The following is a 17,782-nucleotide window of genomic DNA, read 5'->3' as shown; positions in this document are numbered from 1 at the left end:
AAACAAAAAGTGTGGATAAAAATATATATATGATAGGGGCCAGGTTATGATCTGAAATTGTTGAACTCTGAGTCCGGAAGGCTGTAAAGTGCCTAATCGGAAGATGAGGTGCTGTTCCTCGAGCTTACGCTGAGCTTCCGTGGAACAATGCAAGAGGCCGAGGACGGTGAGGTCTGAGTGGGAGTGGAGCGGTGAATTAAAGCAACAGGTGACCGGAAGCTCGGGGTCACCCTTACGGACTGAAGGACATTAGTGAAACAGTTGGGTTTTTATGACAATCTGGCACCTTTCATGGTCACTTTGTTCCTCTGCCAGCCCCACAAATGGCCAGATTCATTGAGCTCAATTTCACAACCTGCCTTTGTGTTTTTGTGGTCTCTCTCTCACGCTCCCCTTTTCCTGTTTTAAACTCATTTTACAAGGTATTAGAATAGGATTTGCAGATGGAGAAACTCAAACCAAACATCACTTCAAGATCTGACAGTCACTTGATTCATCAGGACCTGAGTATCATCACCTTTTGATCGTGGAAGCAAAAAGCACCATTCACAACGGAGGTGTTCCACAAAGCGGTCACCCAATCTGCGTTTGGTCTCCCCACTGTAGAGGAAACCACATCGTGAGCAGCGAATATGAATTGTTCTTTCATCCCCTCCCCCATTTCCCAGCCCCTACCCTTGCTTGAAAATCTGTTCCATTTCCTGCTTTTTTCCAGTTCTGACGAAACGTCATCAACCTGAAACGTTAACTCGGTTTCTCTCTTCACAGATGCTGCCTGACCTGCTGAGTATCTCCAGCATTTTCTGTTTTTATTTCACTCTCCTGATGCCTGCTTACAACAAAAATGTACTTTTTGAAAGATCTCTCTGGTCTGTTGCACTGCACAGTGATGGATGAGGTGTTGATACTGTTATGTTCATTAATAAATAGACATTCTTATTATGAACACAGCTAGCTTTTGCTAGTTACTTTATTGAGCACATGTGGACTTGTACAGCATCTTGTAGAGGCTTCCATCTTGACTGCTGCCTTGTGGTTAGCCTAGCCTCATGGGTAATGTAGTCTTAATATAATATATAGCTGGGTAGTGTAGTCTTATACATACAGCTATATACAGCTCTACGGCTCCACCTAGTGTCCACTATAGAATGACATGCTATTGATCACTACAGATACCATTAGTGTTGTGATGTTTTGGAGGCTGGTCATTGGAAGCTGCAGCCAGTGATTACAGGTTGCACCTGTCACATCAGGAGCAGCACAAGATGGACAGCATGGAAAAGAACAATGAAAGAGAAAGAGCAGCGAGAGGGAAATTATCGATATATGCAGGAAGACCGAAGCCCCCAAGCAGAAATCGAGTAATCTCCAGCTATAAGGATAAATAGGAAAGTGCAGCAAAAGTGGTAGTTTAGTGAAAGAGTTCCATCAGTGGCACCCAAGGCCTGTAAACCTGGTATAAACCACTGAAGCCAAGGCATGCAAACTAAGCATAAACCATTGAAGCCAAGGCATGCAAACTAAGCATAAACCATTGAAGCCAAGGCATGCAAACTAAGCATAAACCACTGAAGCCAAGGCATGCAAACTAAGCATAAACCACTGAAGCCAAGGCATGCATGCACCCAAGGCCTGTAAACTAAGTATAAACTATTCCTAGAAATGTGCCATGGTAGAAAGGATGTTTTGTTGTAAATAATGGCCTGGAATTTGCAGTCAGTGGCGAAGCATAGGCGTTTGCCGCTGGCCCCGAAGAAAGCTGCCCACAAAAATCTCGCGATCTGAGGCAAGAAGTTTACCTTTCTCGATGCGCAAGTCAGATCAGTGTAGAATAGTGGGGAACCCTAGTGCCGGTTGCTGTAACTTCAACAAGCTGTATAAGCAGCCAATCACAATTCAGAATTCTCAGACAGCAAACCAGGAAGTGAAGATGATGCTTTTAATCAGACTTTTTAAAAATGTTAGAGAGCAAAACAAAGATTGGGGTTCTCACATGGGAGAAAAGGTAAACCTGAATAAATATGAACAAACTTTCAAAAAATAAGTTTTTTTTGAAGTTTCTTAAAAATTGTAATATATATCATTTTGGAGATATTTGACACCACAAAATTAAAAGTAGTTGCGGTCAGTTTCAATGGGGTAATAACAGCGTACGCTGTTAGTTCGCTGTTATTACCCACCGCAAATTTCGGCCCAATAATTTCCAGACACAGCATATTTGCCAAATGAGGCAGCTAAGGGGCACACACTCAACTCTGACTCTCATATCCCACAGACTGAATCTGCCTAGGCAAAATATATTGTCGCTTGTGAAACCCTGGAGTTTCACAGCGAGCAGTTGACAATATGAATTGTGAAAATATGTTTATGTATGTGGGTGTAATCACTCCCAAAAATCAGCACACTCTGACCTAGTTTCACATCACACTTCAGTCTCCAACACAAAGCACAAAAGGTGGAGAATTAGCACCACAGCTACCAGCCTTGCATCAGAGACATCTGATCAGTCGAAAATGTAATGAGGCCTAGCCTCTGCTTCAGTGAAGTGGAATGGACAGCCACTGTTAGGACAACTCCTGTTTCTAATTTACATTAGTGACTGATTCAGAAACTCAATGTGAATTGGCCAAATTACAAATAATACTAAATTAGGAGTGGGAATTAAATCTGAGGGCGCAGTTTGGTATCTACAAAGTGAGTTGGGTATAATATGCAAGTGGGTAGAACAATGGCAGATGACATTTAATACAGAAAAGTATTATGCATAAAAGTATTGTAAAAAAAGGCAACATAAGTACTCCATGAATAGTGTTGAATAACAACAATAAAGTTGAGGGGGTCTAGGGGTCTCAGTAACTCTGCTCAGCATGTCCAACTACTATGAATTATACAGTCAAATCTGTATGATGCAAGTCAGAGAAAAATATGCTGAAAATAAACAGTGCACGCGCTTGGACCACGCCGAGACCTGTGCTCTCTGCTGGTCACCAAGACAAAGGGGAGACATTCAAGCACTGAAGACAAGTTAGGTAAGAGCCACAGTCTATGAGGAAAGATTGGGGAAACGTGAACAGAGGCAACTGAGAGGTGATCGGAGAACGGAATGGAAAAGACCCAGAAAATTACATCAAACTGAACAGAGGTGACAGAGATGATCGGAGATCGGAATGGAAAAGATCCAGAAAATTACTTCAAACTGAACAATCAGAGTAAGATAAGGGGACACAGGTTCAAACTAGACAAATACAAATTCTACTTCACACAAAGTGGTCAACACATGGATAAAGCACTAGAGGCATAAATCGTGGAATTATTAAACAATTTGATACTGGAATAGGAGGGAAGGGATCTGTAGGGTCTTTCAGAATGGATGGGCTGAATATCAGCCTTGCTCACCTGCATATATTTTGTGATCTTGTTAGTGCCAGTGGCTTTCATCCTATATCCTGATTAGGTCCGACTGGAAAGGTATGAATAGCAAAAAGCCAAAATGAAAACAGAAAATACTAGAAATGCATAACAGGTCGATCGGCATCCAAGAAAGAAAGAGGTTTACATTTTGGGTGCGTCTCTTCATTAGAGCTACTGGGATCTGATGAAGGGTCATACCTGAAATGTCAATGTACTTCCTCCCATCCCCAGTTGACCATTTTGTGGTATCTACAATAAGCCACCTTTCCTAACAGCAAGGTCATGTGGAGTCTAATTCATTAAGCCTTCTACAACAGACTGTTCACAGGAATGTTTATACTTGGTTTGTGGGTCTTGGGTGTGATTTCTGGAAATGTCTTGCAAAATGTCTAGTGAACCTTCTTTTTTATTTGTCGGCCTTAAGTGTCAGCCATGGCTCAGTTGGTAGCACTGATGCCTCTGTGTCACCAGGTGTGGGTTCAAGTCCCATTCCAGAGACGTCAGCACAAAATCTAGGCTGACACTTCAGTGTAGTACCAAGAGACTGCTGCACTGTTGGAGGTTCTGTCTTTCAGATGGGACATTAAACAAAGGCCCGGTCTGCCCTCTCAGGCGGATGTAAAAGATCCCATGGCACTATCGAAGAGGAGCAAGGGAGTTCAGGCCAACATTTATCTCTCAATCAGCATAATTAAAAATAGATTACCTTATCATTTATCTCTTTGGTGCATCTTCAGACCTATCTATGTCATGTTCTCATGAGGAGATACACTCAAACATCAATATTCTGTTTCAGATGCTGACCCATCTGTTTTTAATATAGATTTGCCGCATTCACCACCTTTTCCAGTTTAAGATGCTTTTTGAACCACAACAGGATTTTGTAGAAAAATCTTAGAAGTCCAGATTCCAATGTTAATCTAATTAAGAAATCCTGCTGCTATTGAACAGTAAACCTGTAATCTCATTTATAATAGAGAATTTACAAAAAAGAAATACAGAAACCATTCATATTCTGAGCTATGCAAGGACAGTGTACTCAAAGGGATAGTTGGGAGTTATTGGTACAATTAAAAACACTATTCCCTTTCTGGTTTTATATTGTGCAAAAACTGCTTTCCTCATAGCTGAGCTGACATGTCCCTTCTGGCTTAACCTAATTTCATTGGTTACATCTCCCATCCAGATGAGCGAATGATTATAATTAATTATCTTGCCACATCTTTGTCTCTCATTTGGTGCTTGCTCCAGTTCTCTCTCAGACTTATTTGCCAAGGTTACTCCTGGTGTGCCTTTGTGCATTTGATAACTGGAAGCAAACTAGACTACTTAATGAGCACCGAGCAATCATTTCCACGGTTCGTTTAGCCATGATCACAAATATAATTAAAAACTAAATCCTTGCTGTTATAGGCATGTTTAGATTTTTTAAAGGTGTAGCGTGTGAATACAGAAGGCACTACTTAGAACAATTCTATTGCTTGCAGGAAGGGATTTAATTAAAGCACACTGCCACAAAAAATGAAATTTGGAGCACTGTTCCTGCTTTAAGAGGTTAGGAATGTTACACTGAGAAGATGTATGCCATCCAATGTTGCCTTGCTTTCCCTGTGGGTTTACCCAACATGAAGCTCTGTGTCGAGCAGGGTTTTACTATGTGCAATGCTGCACTTACTCTCAAAAGTATTGTAATTCTTATTTCATGATGTTTGATTTAAGACTGGGCCAACTGAATAGGTCAGCACGATGCATTGAATACATAATTTCAACGTTATTAAATAAGTTGGGGTAAATTTAATAAATACACTAAAAAAACTCAGCAGGATTTACAAGAAACCTAAATATTAAGTAAGATTTTTAAAAAATATTTTAAATATTGGTTTCTAAAAAGAAATGTGCCCATAAACCTACAGTGATTTACATAAATGATTCATCACAATCTATCACCTGGGTAGTTTGAAGCCACCAAATAGGCCTCATTATTTAAATTACTGATATTGAACTACTCTGAGCAACAGCCCTTTTCAATATGCACGTCTTTGCTCATTTTAATTGATGTAGTGGAGCTGGAGGCAGAAATGTTCTCTGTATAATGTGATAGTATAATCCTTGCGTTTCTTTAGGCTATTCTGACAAGACCAGACATCCCTAATCCACTGTATTAGGCAGGGTGTTGCTAATAATGGTATAATCTTTTCAGCTGCTTAGGGACTATGTGCAGTAAACATCAACAAAAATGGTAAGATTTAAGGCTGCGCACAATTAAAATCAATCAGCAATCTTGATCTTTGCAGCAAGCCTGGGATACGGAGATTAGATTGATGAATCCATTTGATTTTAATGCGATTACAATAGATAATACAAATTAGGGCTCATATTTGTAGCTTAACGCCAGAAAAGACACATTCTTCAAAGAAAGCAAACATGGAGAAGCCATGTCTTAATTCACACGCTCATATGACAAGTCATTTTTGTTAACTTGTTTTTTCTATTGCCTCTATAGTTCAACAAATTCATCCAATGAGTATTATGAGCCGCCGTGCAAAATAGAAAAAGTCCAGGTCTGATCGCTGGTCTCTGTTGAGTTAGCTGATCTCAGTAAGGGCAGTGGGAGGACACAGCAACTAGTTTCATGCTCCTGGATTACGAAGGTGAAAACTATCCATGGTCTTTGCCTCCCTGTTGAGAGTGCACATGTGCCAATGTCAAATGAGGCCATCATAGGCCTCAGTTGCAGTGTCTACCCAAAGTTGAAAAATCTGCCAACACTTGGTCACAGTCTCATACATGAAAAATGATCATTTTGACGAGATACAAGAGGACAACCATACAACTTGCATTTATCGAGCACCTTTAATGTAGAAAAATATTCGAAAGCACTTCGCAGAGGCATAAGGAAAAAAATAAATGCAAAGCAAAAGGAGGAGATATACTACATCATCACCAGGGATGAGGGATTTCAGTTATATGGAGAGACTTGCATTTCAGGTCACGTTTTAAGTAAAGCATCTTTACCTCTCTGAAATGAATTTTATACACATGCATTTGAAATCTCAGTAATAGGATTGCTTGTGGAGGGAGGACGACATTCAGGGGAGTGTAGAGAATGAATCTAACCACCACCCCCCCCCCGTTTTAATTACATGATAGTTCACTCTCGTGTCCCTCACCCGCACTTCACATTCCCTTCAGCTCCAATCAGCATGAGGCTGTCACAGGAAAAACACACAGCATCGATCATGCACTCTAGTCACCGAAAATGGAAATGAGAGTCATTGTTTAAAGCCACTGGAGCTTTGAGGACAACCTCTTGACCTTTTGAATAATGACCTTGCATTTAAAATCCATTCGCCACCGAAAATAAGCCATTGCTCCATGTGGCTGCTGGAGAACTGAATTAGCATTCAATTTATTTAGAAGATTACCTGTGCTGCAAGATGAGACCCACATCTGGCAATGCTAGCATCATCTTTATTCTTTAGTGAAGTGGAATTTTTCTTTTCTAATTCTGCTTCTCCTTTTCTGCCCTCTCTCTTCAAGGTTAAGTACAGATAGAGATGATCCAATGGTCTGTAAACCTGTCAATTACTAAGCTACCAGGGATCATGGGAATGTCAAAAAAAGGATGAATAATGTAGGTTCATGTAATGTTACTTAGATATTCTGGAGCTTTATACAATTTACCTTCCAAGGCCATTGGCTGAAACTGCAGAAGCTCTCCTCGAGAGGCTGCAAGAGTTGGGTTGGGGGTGTTGGTCTGTGGGAAAGATGGGCCAAAGGGACTTTTCTAGTTTCATGTTTTCTCATCTCCCCCACCCCAACTTCACTGAACACAGCACAATATCTAACATTCATCATGTTCTATATTCTGACCGGTAGGAAACGGACTGTTCTGGAACAAATTTGAAAGATTAGCCAACCTTCTTTCAGCGCTGGTTTTTGGCTTCTTTGCTCCTCTTACCTGGTACTTAATCTATGTATTTCAAGACCTATTAGAGTGAAAAGGCTAATAATGCCTGTGCATTATCCTCAGAACCAAATTGTTCTCGATCATGTAGGAAGTGTGGCTAGACAGCCAGGTAATGCACACCTAAACCGTACCTTGATAAACAAGAACTGACACACGTACTTTAACATTCAGTGAATCTGCATAGTTCCCTCAGCCTGTCAATTGCCTTCAAACAACTGTACACAAGATGATGCAGTTGATACTTACACTCCATGTTGTAACTCCTGGATGAGTTTCGATCGCCTAGACGGGTCGGAGAGGAATTTCCCAGATTTTTCCTCCCAAATTGGCCATTGGGTTTTTTAATCTGGTTTTTCGCCTCTCCCGGGAGATCACATGGGTTCGGGTGGATGGAGAGGGGTAGAAGATTTGAGGTTAGGATCAGATCAGCCATGATCTTATTGAATGGTGGAGCAGGCTCGAGGGGCCGATTGGCCTACTCCTGCTCCTATTTCTTATGTTCTTATGTTCATTCATTTCAATATTAAATTTAAATTATTTCTGTACTACCGCTAAAATGGGGAGCTGCAGTTTGGGCAGGGGAAAATAATCAAAGCCCCACTACATTGGGAAGACCAAAGCTATCATTTTCAGTGCCCAGTCCTTTTCCATCAATTTCTATCCACCTCCCAGGCTATACAAAACCATGTGCAATCTCAACGTTGTTTAATTCGGAGCCAAGCATCAAATCGCACATCCTCTGAACCAAGGTCACATACTTCCACATCGGCAACACTTCCCACCTGCACTGCTGAAACCTCCATCAATGCCTTTGTCACCTCCACAACCAGTTACTCCAATACACTCCTTTCAAAGCTTCCATTGCCCACCCTCCATAAACGGCAATATATCCAAATCTCAGTTGCCTGCACCCCATCTGCACTAAGGCAGGTCGCCCGCCACATATACTGGCTCCCTGCTCGTTAACATTTCCAATTTAAAAATCCTGATCCTCATCTTCAAATGCCTCCACGGCCTCGCTCCAGTCTACCTCAGCAACTTCCTCCAGCCTTGCATCCCCTCCTGCAATCTTTGAGCCTCTGATGCCAGACTCTCCCCACCCTTCGTCCCAACACAGGCGGCAGAGCCTTCAGCTGTTTTGACCCCACTCCCTGGAACACCTCGCGACTTTCACCTTCTTTAAAACCTCAAAGCTATCTTTTTTGATGTAGTTTTCAGTCACCTATCCTAATCTGTTCCTATTATTTCTCCATAAAGCACTTGGGGCACTTTGTATGTGAAAGGAACTATATAAATGCAAGTTGTTGTATAACTAACTTAATACTACAAATAGATTAAAAAAACATGAAGCTCATTTAATTTTTGAGTTTACTGAAAAAAGAGAGACTCCAGTCTATTTACACAATGGACAAATATTTCCAAATGTTTAAAATATTCAGTGATGGGCATAAAGAAAACCATCACAAGCTGTGGAAATGTCATTACTGCCACTCTCCCTGGGGTGTGCTCAAGACAAGGTTAGAAATTCTGAATCAATAGAGTGCTCTCCCATCACTGAACGGGTTTAAATGTTTTTTCTGCTCATCAGTTCTGCATGACTTGACTTGCAGCAATCTTGAAAAAGTGGCACATCCTGAGATCACCATCACTCCACTACAACTGGCTTAAGATCGATAGCGAGTTGGAAGGCAAGCCCGAGGCACAGAGCAATGGCAGAGTAGCTATCCGAAATAGCTGTTGATACTCACGTTTGACAGGAGGACTATATATTGAGCGGACATTTGAGCAGCTGGGTGAAAGCATCAAACCTCAAAGTAATTTCCTGCTGTATCCTCTGCCATCACTTCGCAACCTTTCTGTTCTGCAGTTGTGCTATATATTCTCTCAGTTCGGGCCTGTATAAAATATCTATGGGTGGTTGGAATGGGCGCAGCTTGTAGGAGTGTTTGGGGAAGATATAAAAGAATGGTTAATGTTTATTGCAGTGGCACTCATAATATGGCCCAGAGGCCACCTGTGGCCCACCTCGCCTTCACCTCTGGTCCTAGGTTAATTCTTGGCTACTGTCTATGATGACATGGTTGAGAACAGGAGCAGGCCTTATGGGGAACCACAGACACAGACCTATCACTACATTGTACAATGTGCTGCAACATTTGCTAAGAATGCCTTCACCAAAAAGTTAGTGAATATTCACTACAAGTTTTCAAGAACAGCCCGAGTAAACTTTTGAAAAACAGATTAGGCTAGACAACTGCCTCACAATCATCAAAACATTTGTTCACTTAGGATTTAAGTAAAGTTTAGATATATCAATAAAAGATCCCATGGCACTGTTTTGAAGAGGAGCAGGGGTGTCCTGGTCAATATTTATCCCTCAGCCAAAATCACTAAAATAAAATTGTTTATCTGGTCATTATCACACTGCTGTTTGTGGGACCTTGCTGTGTGCAAATTGGCTGCCACACTTCCCACATTACAACAGTGACCACACTTCAACATTTTCTCTCTGGCTGTAAAGCACTTTGGGAGGTCCTGAGGTTGTGAAAGGCGTTACATAAATGCAAGTTCTTTCTTTCCTTTTGCATGGACAGTGCACACAGAATTAGAGGACTCAATTACAAAATTCACAAGCCTCAGGCAACATTTGAAGTTAGAAGAAATGTTCTTCTCCCACAGGATAGTTGACCTGTGAAATAGATGACTAAAAAATTCTAGGTCAATCAATATCATTGACAAGGAATTGGGTCAATACCTGTTAAGAAAAGAGATTGAGTGTTGCAGAGATATTAATAAATCTGCTTGGTTCACCTGGGGGCTAGAAAGAGAGTATAGAGATCTTGGGTTTAGGGGAGAATTCTATGATTGAGGTAGTCACACATGGACTGCAGTAGAATTGGCCTTGATGGGCTTTTCTGGTTTCAATATTTATGTTCTCAGAGGCTGGCAGTAAAAATGAAACATGTTCCTCGTCCCCACGAAGGAATCAATGTCTCTAATTGAATGGCCCCCAGACATGCGCAAGAAAAATCAAAACATGTACAGTGACAAATCCACCTGTCGGGGATGAGAATTCTTTATAAAGAGAAACAAAATACAAATATAACCTTAAACAGAAAGAAGCAGGTTTACAGTAGCAAAAGTGAACAAGGAGTGATGCAGAACACAAAATGCACGCAAAGCAAGAAAACATGGGAAGGTCAGAACATGGCAGCAGAAATAGAATTGAAATGACGTGCAAACTCAAAAACTGGAAGATAAACAGTAAAAGTATATCCTCGCAACTTAAAGTCATAATTTTCTTTTAAAAATGCAATGGTTCGTTCAAACTGTCCACTGAGAAACACAAGCATTCAGGCAAAATTTAAACACTATTGTTTGAAAACAATCTATTTTTAAAATTTAAAAACAAATGATTGCACTATACCAGCTTATCTATTCTTGAATATATCCAGATAATATGAAGCTTTTTTTTTTTGTTAAGAAATAAAAACACAAATGCCAGAAATCTGAAGCTAAAGCAGAAAATACTGGAATCACAGCAGATCCCGGTGCTGAAGAAAGGTCTACACTTGGAGCGTTAAACATTGGTTCATTACAGATGATGGTGGATCTGCTGCGTACTTCCAGCATTTTCTGCTTTAGTTTCATAAAATTCCTTTATGCACAGCGCTCACTGCTGGGTTGATTTTAGCAATTTTTCATGCTGTAAGCACTCTTGCACCCAGATCACAAATGGGCTCCTTTAAACAATTTACAGCTTACACAGTGGGTAAATTAAACATCGGTTATGGTATTGTGCCACACAGAGCAGCTCCAGGTTTGATCCCTGGTCTGTGCCGAGCTTTCGGATTTCAGCCAGGATAGTGGAAGTTGCAGTACAATTGTGCTCTGTTTCCCTGGGCTAGGGAGGCAGAGGAAAAAATTAGAACGAAATCGGCAGTAATCCTGCTCCTGGTCACTGTACAGTGAGCTCTGCTGGAAAGTGCTTTGTGTGGACACTAGGTGAAGACAAGACAAGTCCCATCACAATCAAATAGCCTACTGACGAGCACCGTCTTGAGTCTCATGAAGAATGGTCACTTAGATGAAGTACTGAAAGTCTACCAGTGCCCATGGAACTATATCCCAGCACAAGTCACCGCCTTCTTGAGCATAGGGGAGGGATAAAAATACAATAGTTGGGCACTTATGCTCACTATTAGTGACCACTAACTGTAACCACTGCAATTGCCGCACCTCATCTGCTGTTAAGTGTTCAACAGAAGAGAAAAAAATCAAATGTCATGACGCTGAAACAGAGCTCAATAAACCAAGGTAAAGTCCCAACAACCAGCACATATGCACATTGCTCAACTAAATCATCAACAATCAAACCCTAATGATAAAACCAGCACCATGACAACGACCCCGAAGCATTTAGGAGCACTACCAGTACATACTACTCTGTAATGTGCAACAAACATAGACCACAGCAAATGAAGACTTTTCTCATAACATGCAGGTTTTCCTGTTATACATGCATTAGATACAATGCACTAGAAGCATCACAAATGTTCATTCCATTTGTGAAGGAGACCTAAATACATGTCTCTCTACAGTCTAATTTCTGCATTAATATAACTCTCCTTTATTTTCTTGGACTATGTGCAGTTTGATAACGTATGGCCAGGTACACCCCCGATTGTTAATAAAATGCCTCGAGTCAGGCTGCAGAGTATCAACAGTTTCCACTGGTTTTCCATATTTCATGGATGGATCAGAATAGATTTTTTCCCCTCTTTGGAGGAAGGAAAGAAAGGAGGGGGAAGACAGCAGAAACTGAACACTATTAATTTCATATGTTAAACATTACCGCAGCAATACATTGTTGTGCAGTTATAAATATTCTAGAGCAAGCTGCATTTTATAAAAACATGTTTAGGAAAATGACTCATGATTTCATGTATTTGTATATTATATTTTACATGAAATTCATAATGCAGTTTTTATTCCTATGTCCCAGACAAATGGGGGAGGCAGAGCAGGATATCGTGACAGGAGGGACAGGTGAGGAAGGGGATATCTGGTTGGATTTTAACATTAGCCACAAGCAAAAATGAATTCTGAAGAAATTCTCAAAGTTGGTTAATACAACAATAGGAGGAAGAAAAGATCACCTATAAATAGTGATGGGAAAATACAGACATCTGGGTCAGAAGTATTCTGGGCTATTTAGGTTCGAGTGAAAGGAAACTAGATCATTGTATCGATTGGCACAGGTAGGAGAGAGAAAGGTGGCAAGTGAGAGTGTGGTTAGGTAGTGTGCGATCCTGAGGAAATGCAAAATGACGAAGAGAGCCCATCTCTTAAGCTTTAAAATCATAACAACACCGCGGAGTACAGAGTCTAGAGCGCCTGATTACTAGTGAACATTAAATATCATAGTTTGCCAACTAGGTGTTTACTGCACCACTCTAGGCACATCTTGATGGTTTAAATAAATATTTTCACTGATCAGATTTATTGTCGACAAGACCACAGAATAAATGAGCTCCTTGTTCAGCTAACGTCCTCTCAATTCTTGTGGCCTGGGGCTCTCATTTCGTTTTGGTTTCTTGTATTTTGCACACAAATATGTTGATCAATGTGGTTGAACAGAGGAAGTTCAGTTGAACACAGCACTGAATATGGCAGGTATGCTGGAATGATGTATAGCAAGAGGGTCCAGGCTAAACAATTGGAGGAGTTCTGGAGAGACCATAACTGGCAGAACCACCAACTTCAGAGATAATATGTTGGAAACATATTTGCTCATCACAGCTTAGGTCATTCTAGCATTTCTGCAGCGCTCGTTGTTAAAGCAAACCAATATGTTGAAACTGCAACTTGGGGTGTGCCAAGTTGTTTTTATCAAGGAATCTAGGTAAAGGGCCATGGTCCATACTGCAGCACATACCAAGATTGAATAGAATTGGGAGGAAGACAGGCAAATTAAGCAGCGGTAATTTGGGAACACTAAGCTTTAAAAGCTTGTAATCTTCAGCAGAAGTGAATATTGAGGAAGGTAAGAAATTCTATAGTTTTGAGATCCCGGGAAAGAACGAGTCAAGAGTATAAGAGTGCATTATGTCGTGATTTAAATACAGGAAGAATGCTTACTCAGCGACAGCACCAACCTGCATAGCCACAACAGACAAAACAATGGTCAGGATATCAGAAGTCTCCTCACATGCCTTCATTCAAGGGTCGCTCAAGCCAATTCTCATCCCCAACAATAAATTTGAACGAATCTACCTGATTCAGTCCCGACAAAATAACTGTCTTTCATACCTCTGTAGCTAAGCATACACAGTTGCAAGATTGCTCTTTCATTTCAGTTTCTTTGTCTGTCTCTCCTTCCTCACGCGTCTCTCCTCCCTCACTTTGTCCCACTGTCTCTCTCTCTCCTCCCTCACTTTGTCCGTCTTCTTCCTCACTTGTTTTACTCTCGCCTTACTTTTCACCTTCCTTCTTTCTTACCATTTTTCCTCCAACAGCTTTCTTTCTCCCTGTTTCCCACAGTATTGGAGCTGCCATCTGAGGAGCTCACAGGGAGCAGCAAAGAGGAGATAAGGGAGCCAGACATGTCTCTCAGTTAGCAAAAGGAACAGTAAATACAGCCAGCATGTGGGGCTGCGGAAATAAAAACCGACAAGCCAACTAATGCTAAATATTAGCCATGACTTTCCTAACCATCCTGGACAGCGCTTGTGTTGAATGTTATTTATCCCTTAATCTGAAAGCAACCTCAGTCAATACACAATGGCGTAATAGAATTGCTAAATTAAACTGAGCTGGTCCAGAGTACATTAAGGAAAGATTTGCATTATTGCTAATAGAAGTCCACGCTGAATTTACAATCCTTTTTGTAATTAGATCTCCTCAGTATCCCTGCCTTTGTATTAGTGCACAGTGTGAAACAGAATCATTTAATTCTGTAGATATAAACATTGTTAGCGTATTACTGGGTTAGCTAAATCTTGGGAGCCACGTAAACTGTAATTGTCAATCTGTGGGAACAATGGGCAACATGAAATTCAGCCTCAATTTTGCAGCTTTTAAGCAATATTTGTGCTGATACCATTAATCTGGAGGACTCCAATTGAATTCCTTGGTTCTCTGACAATTACATATGAATTACAGTCCAAGTGGCTACCTGATTTTTATACATAGAGTATTAAATCAAATTCATCTCACACAGGAAAACCAGCCGGTGTGCGTTGGACATCTGAATGCATTCCCCAGTTGGTTTTAGACCACAGCCATTCAAGATGCTGCAACACTAAAGCTTAAAATTAAGAATGGACTCCCAAGGATGTATGCAAGCCAGCCCCTGGCCATCTGTTGTTTTGGACAATAGTTGTAATAGATTTATTGATATCTTCTCTCTGTATCTGAACAATGGCCAGCATTGCCCAACGGTGAGTCGGTGGGCTATGATGAGCAATGCGTGTGTAACATCATGTGTAACGTCAGAAGTGCAAGAACGGATGATGATATTGCAGGTATAAAATTACAGGAAGATAACCTGCATGCTCTCATGAAAAACAGCGCAGATTACAAAGCATAGGGTCAATGGAGTGCTCAAATCCTGTGATTACAAGCCTTGTAGCACCCAAAAACATCATCTCAAAAATGTATGTCATCAAATTTCAGACTCCTGTACTTGAATCAGAGACACAAATTTGTTACAAGAGATTCATGATGATGGTGTTTACAATAGGCTCAACTGTATTATCAGATGTTACATTTCACATGCCTGATAATCACAGTGCTCCTCTGCCTTCTTATTCCATCTGTGCTGCCAGCTCAAACCTTTTTCTTGAATGTACAAACTAGCTGTATTCTCAGTATTGTGTCCTTTTGTTTTTAATGAGACAGAGATTGTGGAACTCATTCTGCACTTTACATGTGTATAATCGTTCTGCCTCTATTCCGTTTCACTTCACAACAAAACGTTAAGATTTACCAAAATGTTGAAATTCTGCTGCATATTTGTAACATGTTTATTTTAAAAAGGATTTAAAACTACAGCTGCTTTGACATTGGTCTTGGAGTGATATTTACTTCGCCAAGTAATTTCCAATAAAAATGACTGGATTGTTATGCTCCATCACGTCCAATATAATTTTTATTATTCTTATTTTTGAAGAATTTGCATTACCTCCCTTCCCTTTGATGGTGGCTGAAGTGTTCCGCACTCTAACATCTCTTGCTCATACCTTCTGCAGGAAGAGGACGATCCTTTCAATCATCTGTGTTCGCCGATCCTCCAGAGTGAACAAAGTTCTTGGAGTCCGAATGAAGAGTTTGGTCTTCCCGTAAGCCACATCGTGCTGAAACCCGCAGCACTCTACCAACTTCTTCACGGCCTCTTGATCAGATCGCATGTCATGGTTTGGCCACGTGAACTCTGAAATCATCTTATACCTGGAAAGGTGGTGAGAAAGGGAGCGCTTATGATAGTCTATTACAAGGATGTGAAAACAACAAAGAAACTGATGAACTTCAATGCATAAAAACTCATCTACATTTATACTTCAGCTTGTAATAGCTTTATTTGGGAATGATGCACTTTCCATAGTCAAATGGTGAAGATGCACCAATGAATATGAAGGAACCATGCCATAATTCTCCCTTCATTATTGGTTTGCTGCTGTAACTCCAGCAGAAAGCACTTCCAGTCTTAACACATTTTTGCCATGAGTGACACAAAGTTTGACTCACCAAAACATTATGGCACAGTGTGATAGGCTTTTATGTACATTCGGTGCCAGTGGGGGTTACACAGGTAACCATGACTGCTGTCTTACAAACCTGACCCTGGTGGTTGTTCGCAGAACAGAAAGCCACTATACTAGTGCCTACAGGCAAATTACAGATCCCATAACCTAATGTAGTACTGTCCAAGCTTTTTGTTGGCCATTTAGGTGAACACTGTGGAGGCTAAAAGGCCACATATAAATTTCAAATCAATATGTTCCCAATGATTTTCATATATCTCAATATGTGCACGATAATAGATCTTGGTGTTCTGAGTTAGGATCTATTCATAAATAAGGGAACAGCCCAGGACTATAAGCTCGAACAGTACTCAAGATCCAGATTGGCTGGACTAGTGGGCCATAGTTTGGACATCCCACCCCGATGCAGCAATCCTCCTTTATCACTTGATGATTACTTCTGCATAATAGGAAAGAAAACTATTGACTGGGGTCGACTTATCCTGCCACCTCTTGTTCCAAGTTCCTGTTCCTCTTGGAGAATCCACATTATAACATTTTTATTTGGTCTATTTTTGTCCTGTTAGATTGAGGAGCCATACTTCAGCAATCCCCCCCAAAAATTACTTAATTTGTAACACTGGAGGAGCGAGATGGGGGAAGGGATTAGTCACTAGACATAATCTTTTTGGCTGTGATTTGGGTTTTGCCACAGATTATAATGGCACAAAATCAAAAATTCCATTGTCTGCCACTGACTTCTATAAGCCCCAAAAAGATGGGTTTGTTTAAATGTGGCCATTTGTAATCATTGTTTACAGTGGCAAACATGAGCTGACAGATGCATTGATATGGGTCCCATTTTCTACTGCAAATGAGGTACTGAGGGTGAATTATACATTGGCTCAGGTTTCACATCTCGGAGGGAAAGCTTGACTTTATGAGCTGAACCATCAGGCTTGGTGGTATGGGTTTTTTCATACTTTTTTTTTTAGAATCACCCTGCTGAGTTCATCTCAAGAATGGCTCTATGGCTGAGTTCATCTTAGGTCATAGAGCACAGGAGTAGTAAATTCGGCCCATCGTGCTGGTGGTGTTATACAAAATATTAGACGAGAGTCATTATATCCTATCCATTTCAAGCCTGATGCAGGTACAAAATGGAGAATTTAAGATTTCAGCTGGATATAAAGTAACAAAAAAAAATGCATTTATGTAGCAACTTTCATGACGTCAGGACATCGCTAAGTGCCTTACAGCCAGTGAAGCATTTTTGAAGTGCAGTCACTGTTGTAATGTAGGAAACGCAGCAGCTTATGTGCTTGCATCAAGATCCCTCAAACAGCAACGAGATAAATGACCAGAGAAGTAACTGTTCAGGTGTTGGTTGAGGGATAAATATTGGCCAGGACACCGGGAAGAACACCTTCTTCGAAATAGTGCCATGGGATCTTTCACATCCACCCGAGAGGGCAGATTGTGCCTCAGTTTTAACGTCTTATCTGAAAGACGGCACCTCCAACAGTGCAGCACTTAGGGGTCAGCCTAACAAATACTTAATTAGCATGATGCACGCACTGGTGATATGCAAATGTAATTTAAAGCTCAAATGCTGGACTCTCTAACATTCATGGGTGAATAATTTAACTCCAGGATA

The 17,782-nt window shown here is 40.8% G+C and overlaps 2 protein-coding genes across 12 annotated transcripts in view; one reads left to right on the top strand and one right to left on the bottom strand.

Annotated features, from left to right (window-relative positions):
• Positions 1-17,782, bottom strand: part of LOC147101461 (unconventional myosin-Id-like) — a 561,768-nt gene that overhangs the window by 342,374 nt on the left and 201,612 nt on the right. For both annotated transcript variants that reach the window (XM_085966597.1, XM_085966598.1), the window contains exon 16: positions 15,625-15,832. In XM_085966597.1, coding sequence (XP_085822723.1) covers positions 15,625-15,832 — 208 coding nt within the window. The remainder of the gene's footprint in view (positions 1-15,624; positions 15,833-17,782) is intronic.
• The window catches only part of LOC147101462 (uncharacterized), a 165,891-nt gene that overhangs the window by 99,773 nt on the left and 48,336 nt on the right, over positions 1-17,782 (top strand). For 4 of the 10 annotated variants that reach the window (XR_015073474.1, XR_015073470.1, XR_015073471.1 and 1 more), the window contains one exon: positions 15,634-15,843. The exons of the other annotated variants lie outside the window; for them this stretch is intronic. The gene's annotated coding sequence lies outside the window, so the exon portion shown is untranslated. The remainder of the gene's footprint in view (positions 1-15,633; positions 15,844-17,782) is intronic. 10 annotated transcript variants of the gene reach the window in all.

This window comes from Somniosus microcephalus, chromosome 24 (assembly GCF_052327205.1).
Source record: "Somniosus microcephalus isolate GS21.2 chromosome 24, FLI_Smic_1.0, whole genome shotgun sequence".
Lineage (NCBI taxonomy): Eukaryota > Metazoa > Chordata > Chondrichthyes > Squaliformes > Somniosidae > Somniosus > Somniosus microcephalus.
Note: the sequence above shows the minus strand (reverse complement) of the source record. Positions and strands in the feature narration are given on the sequence as shown.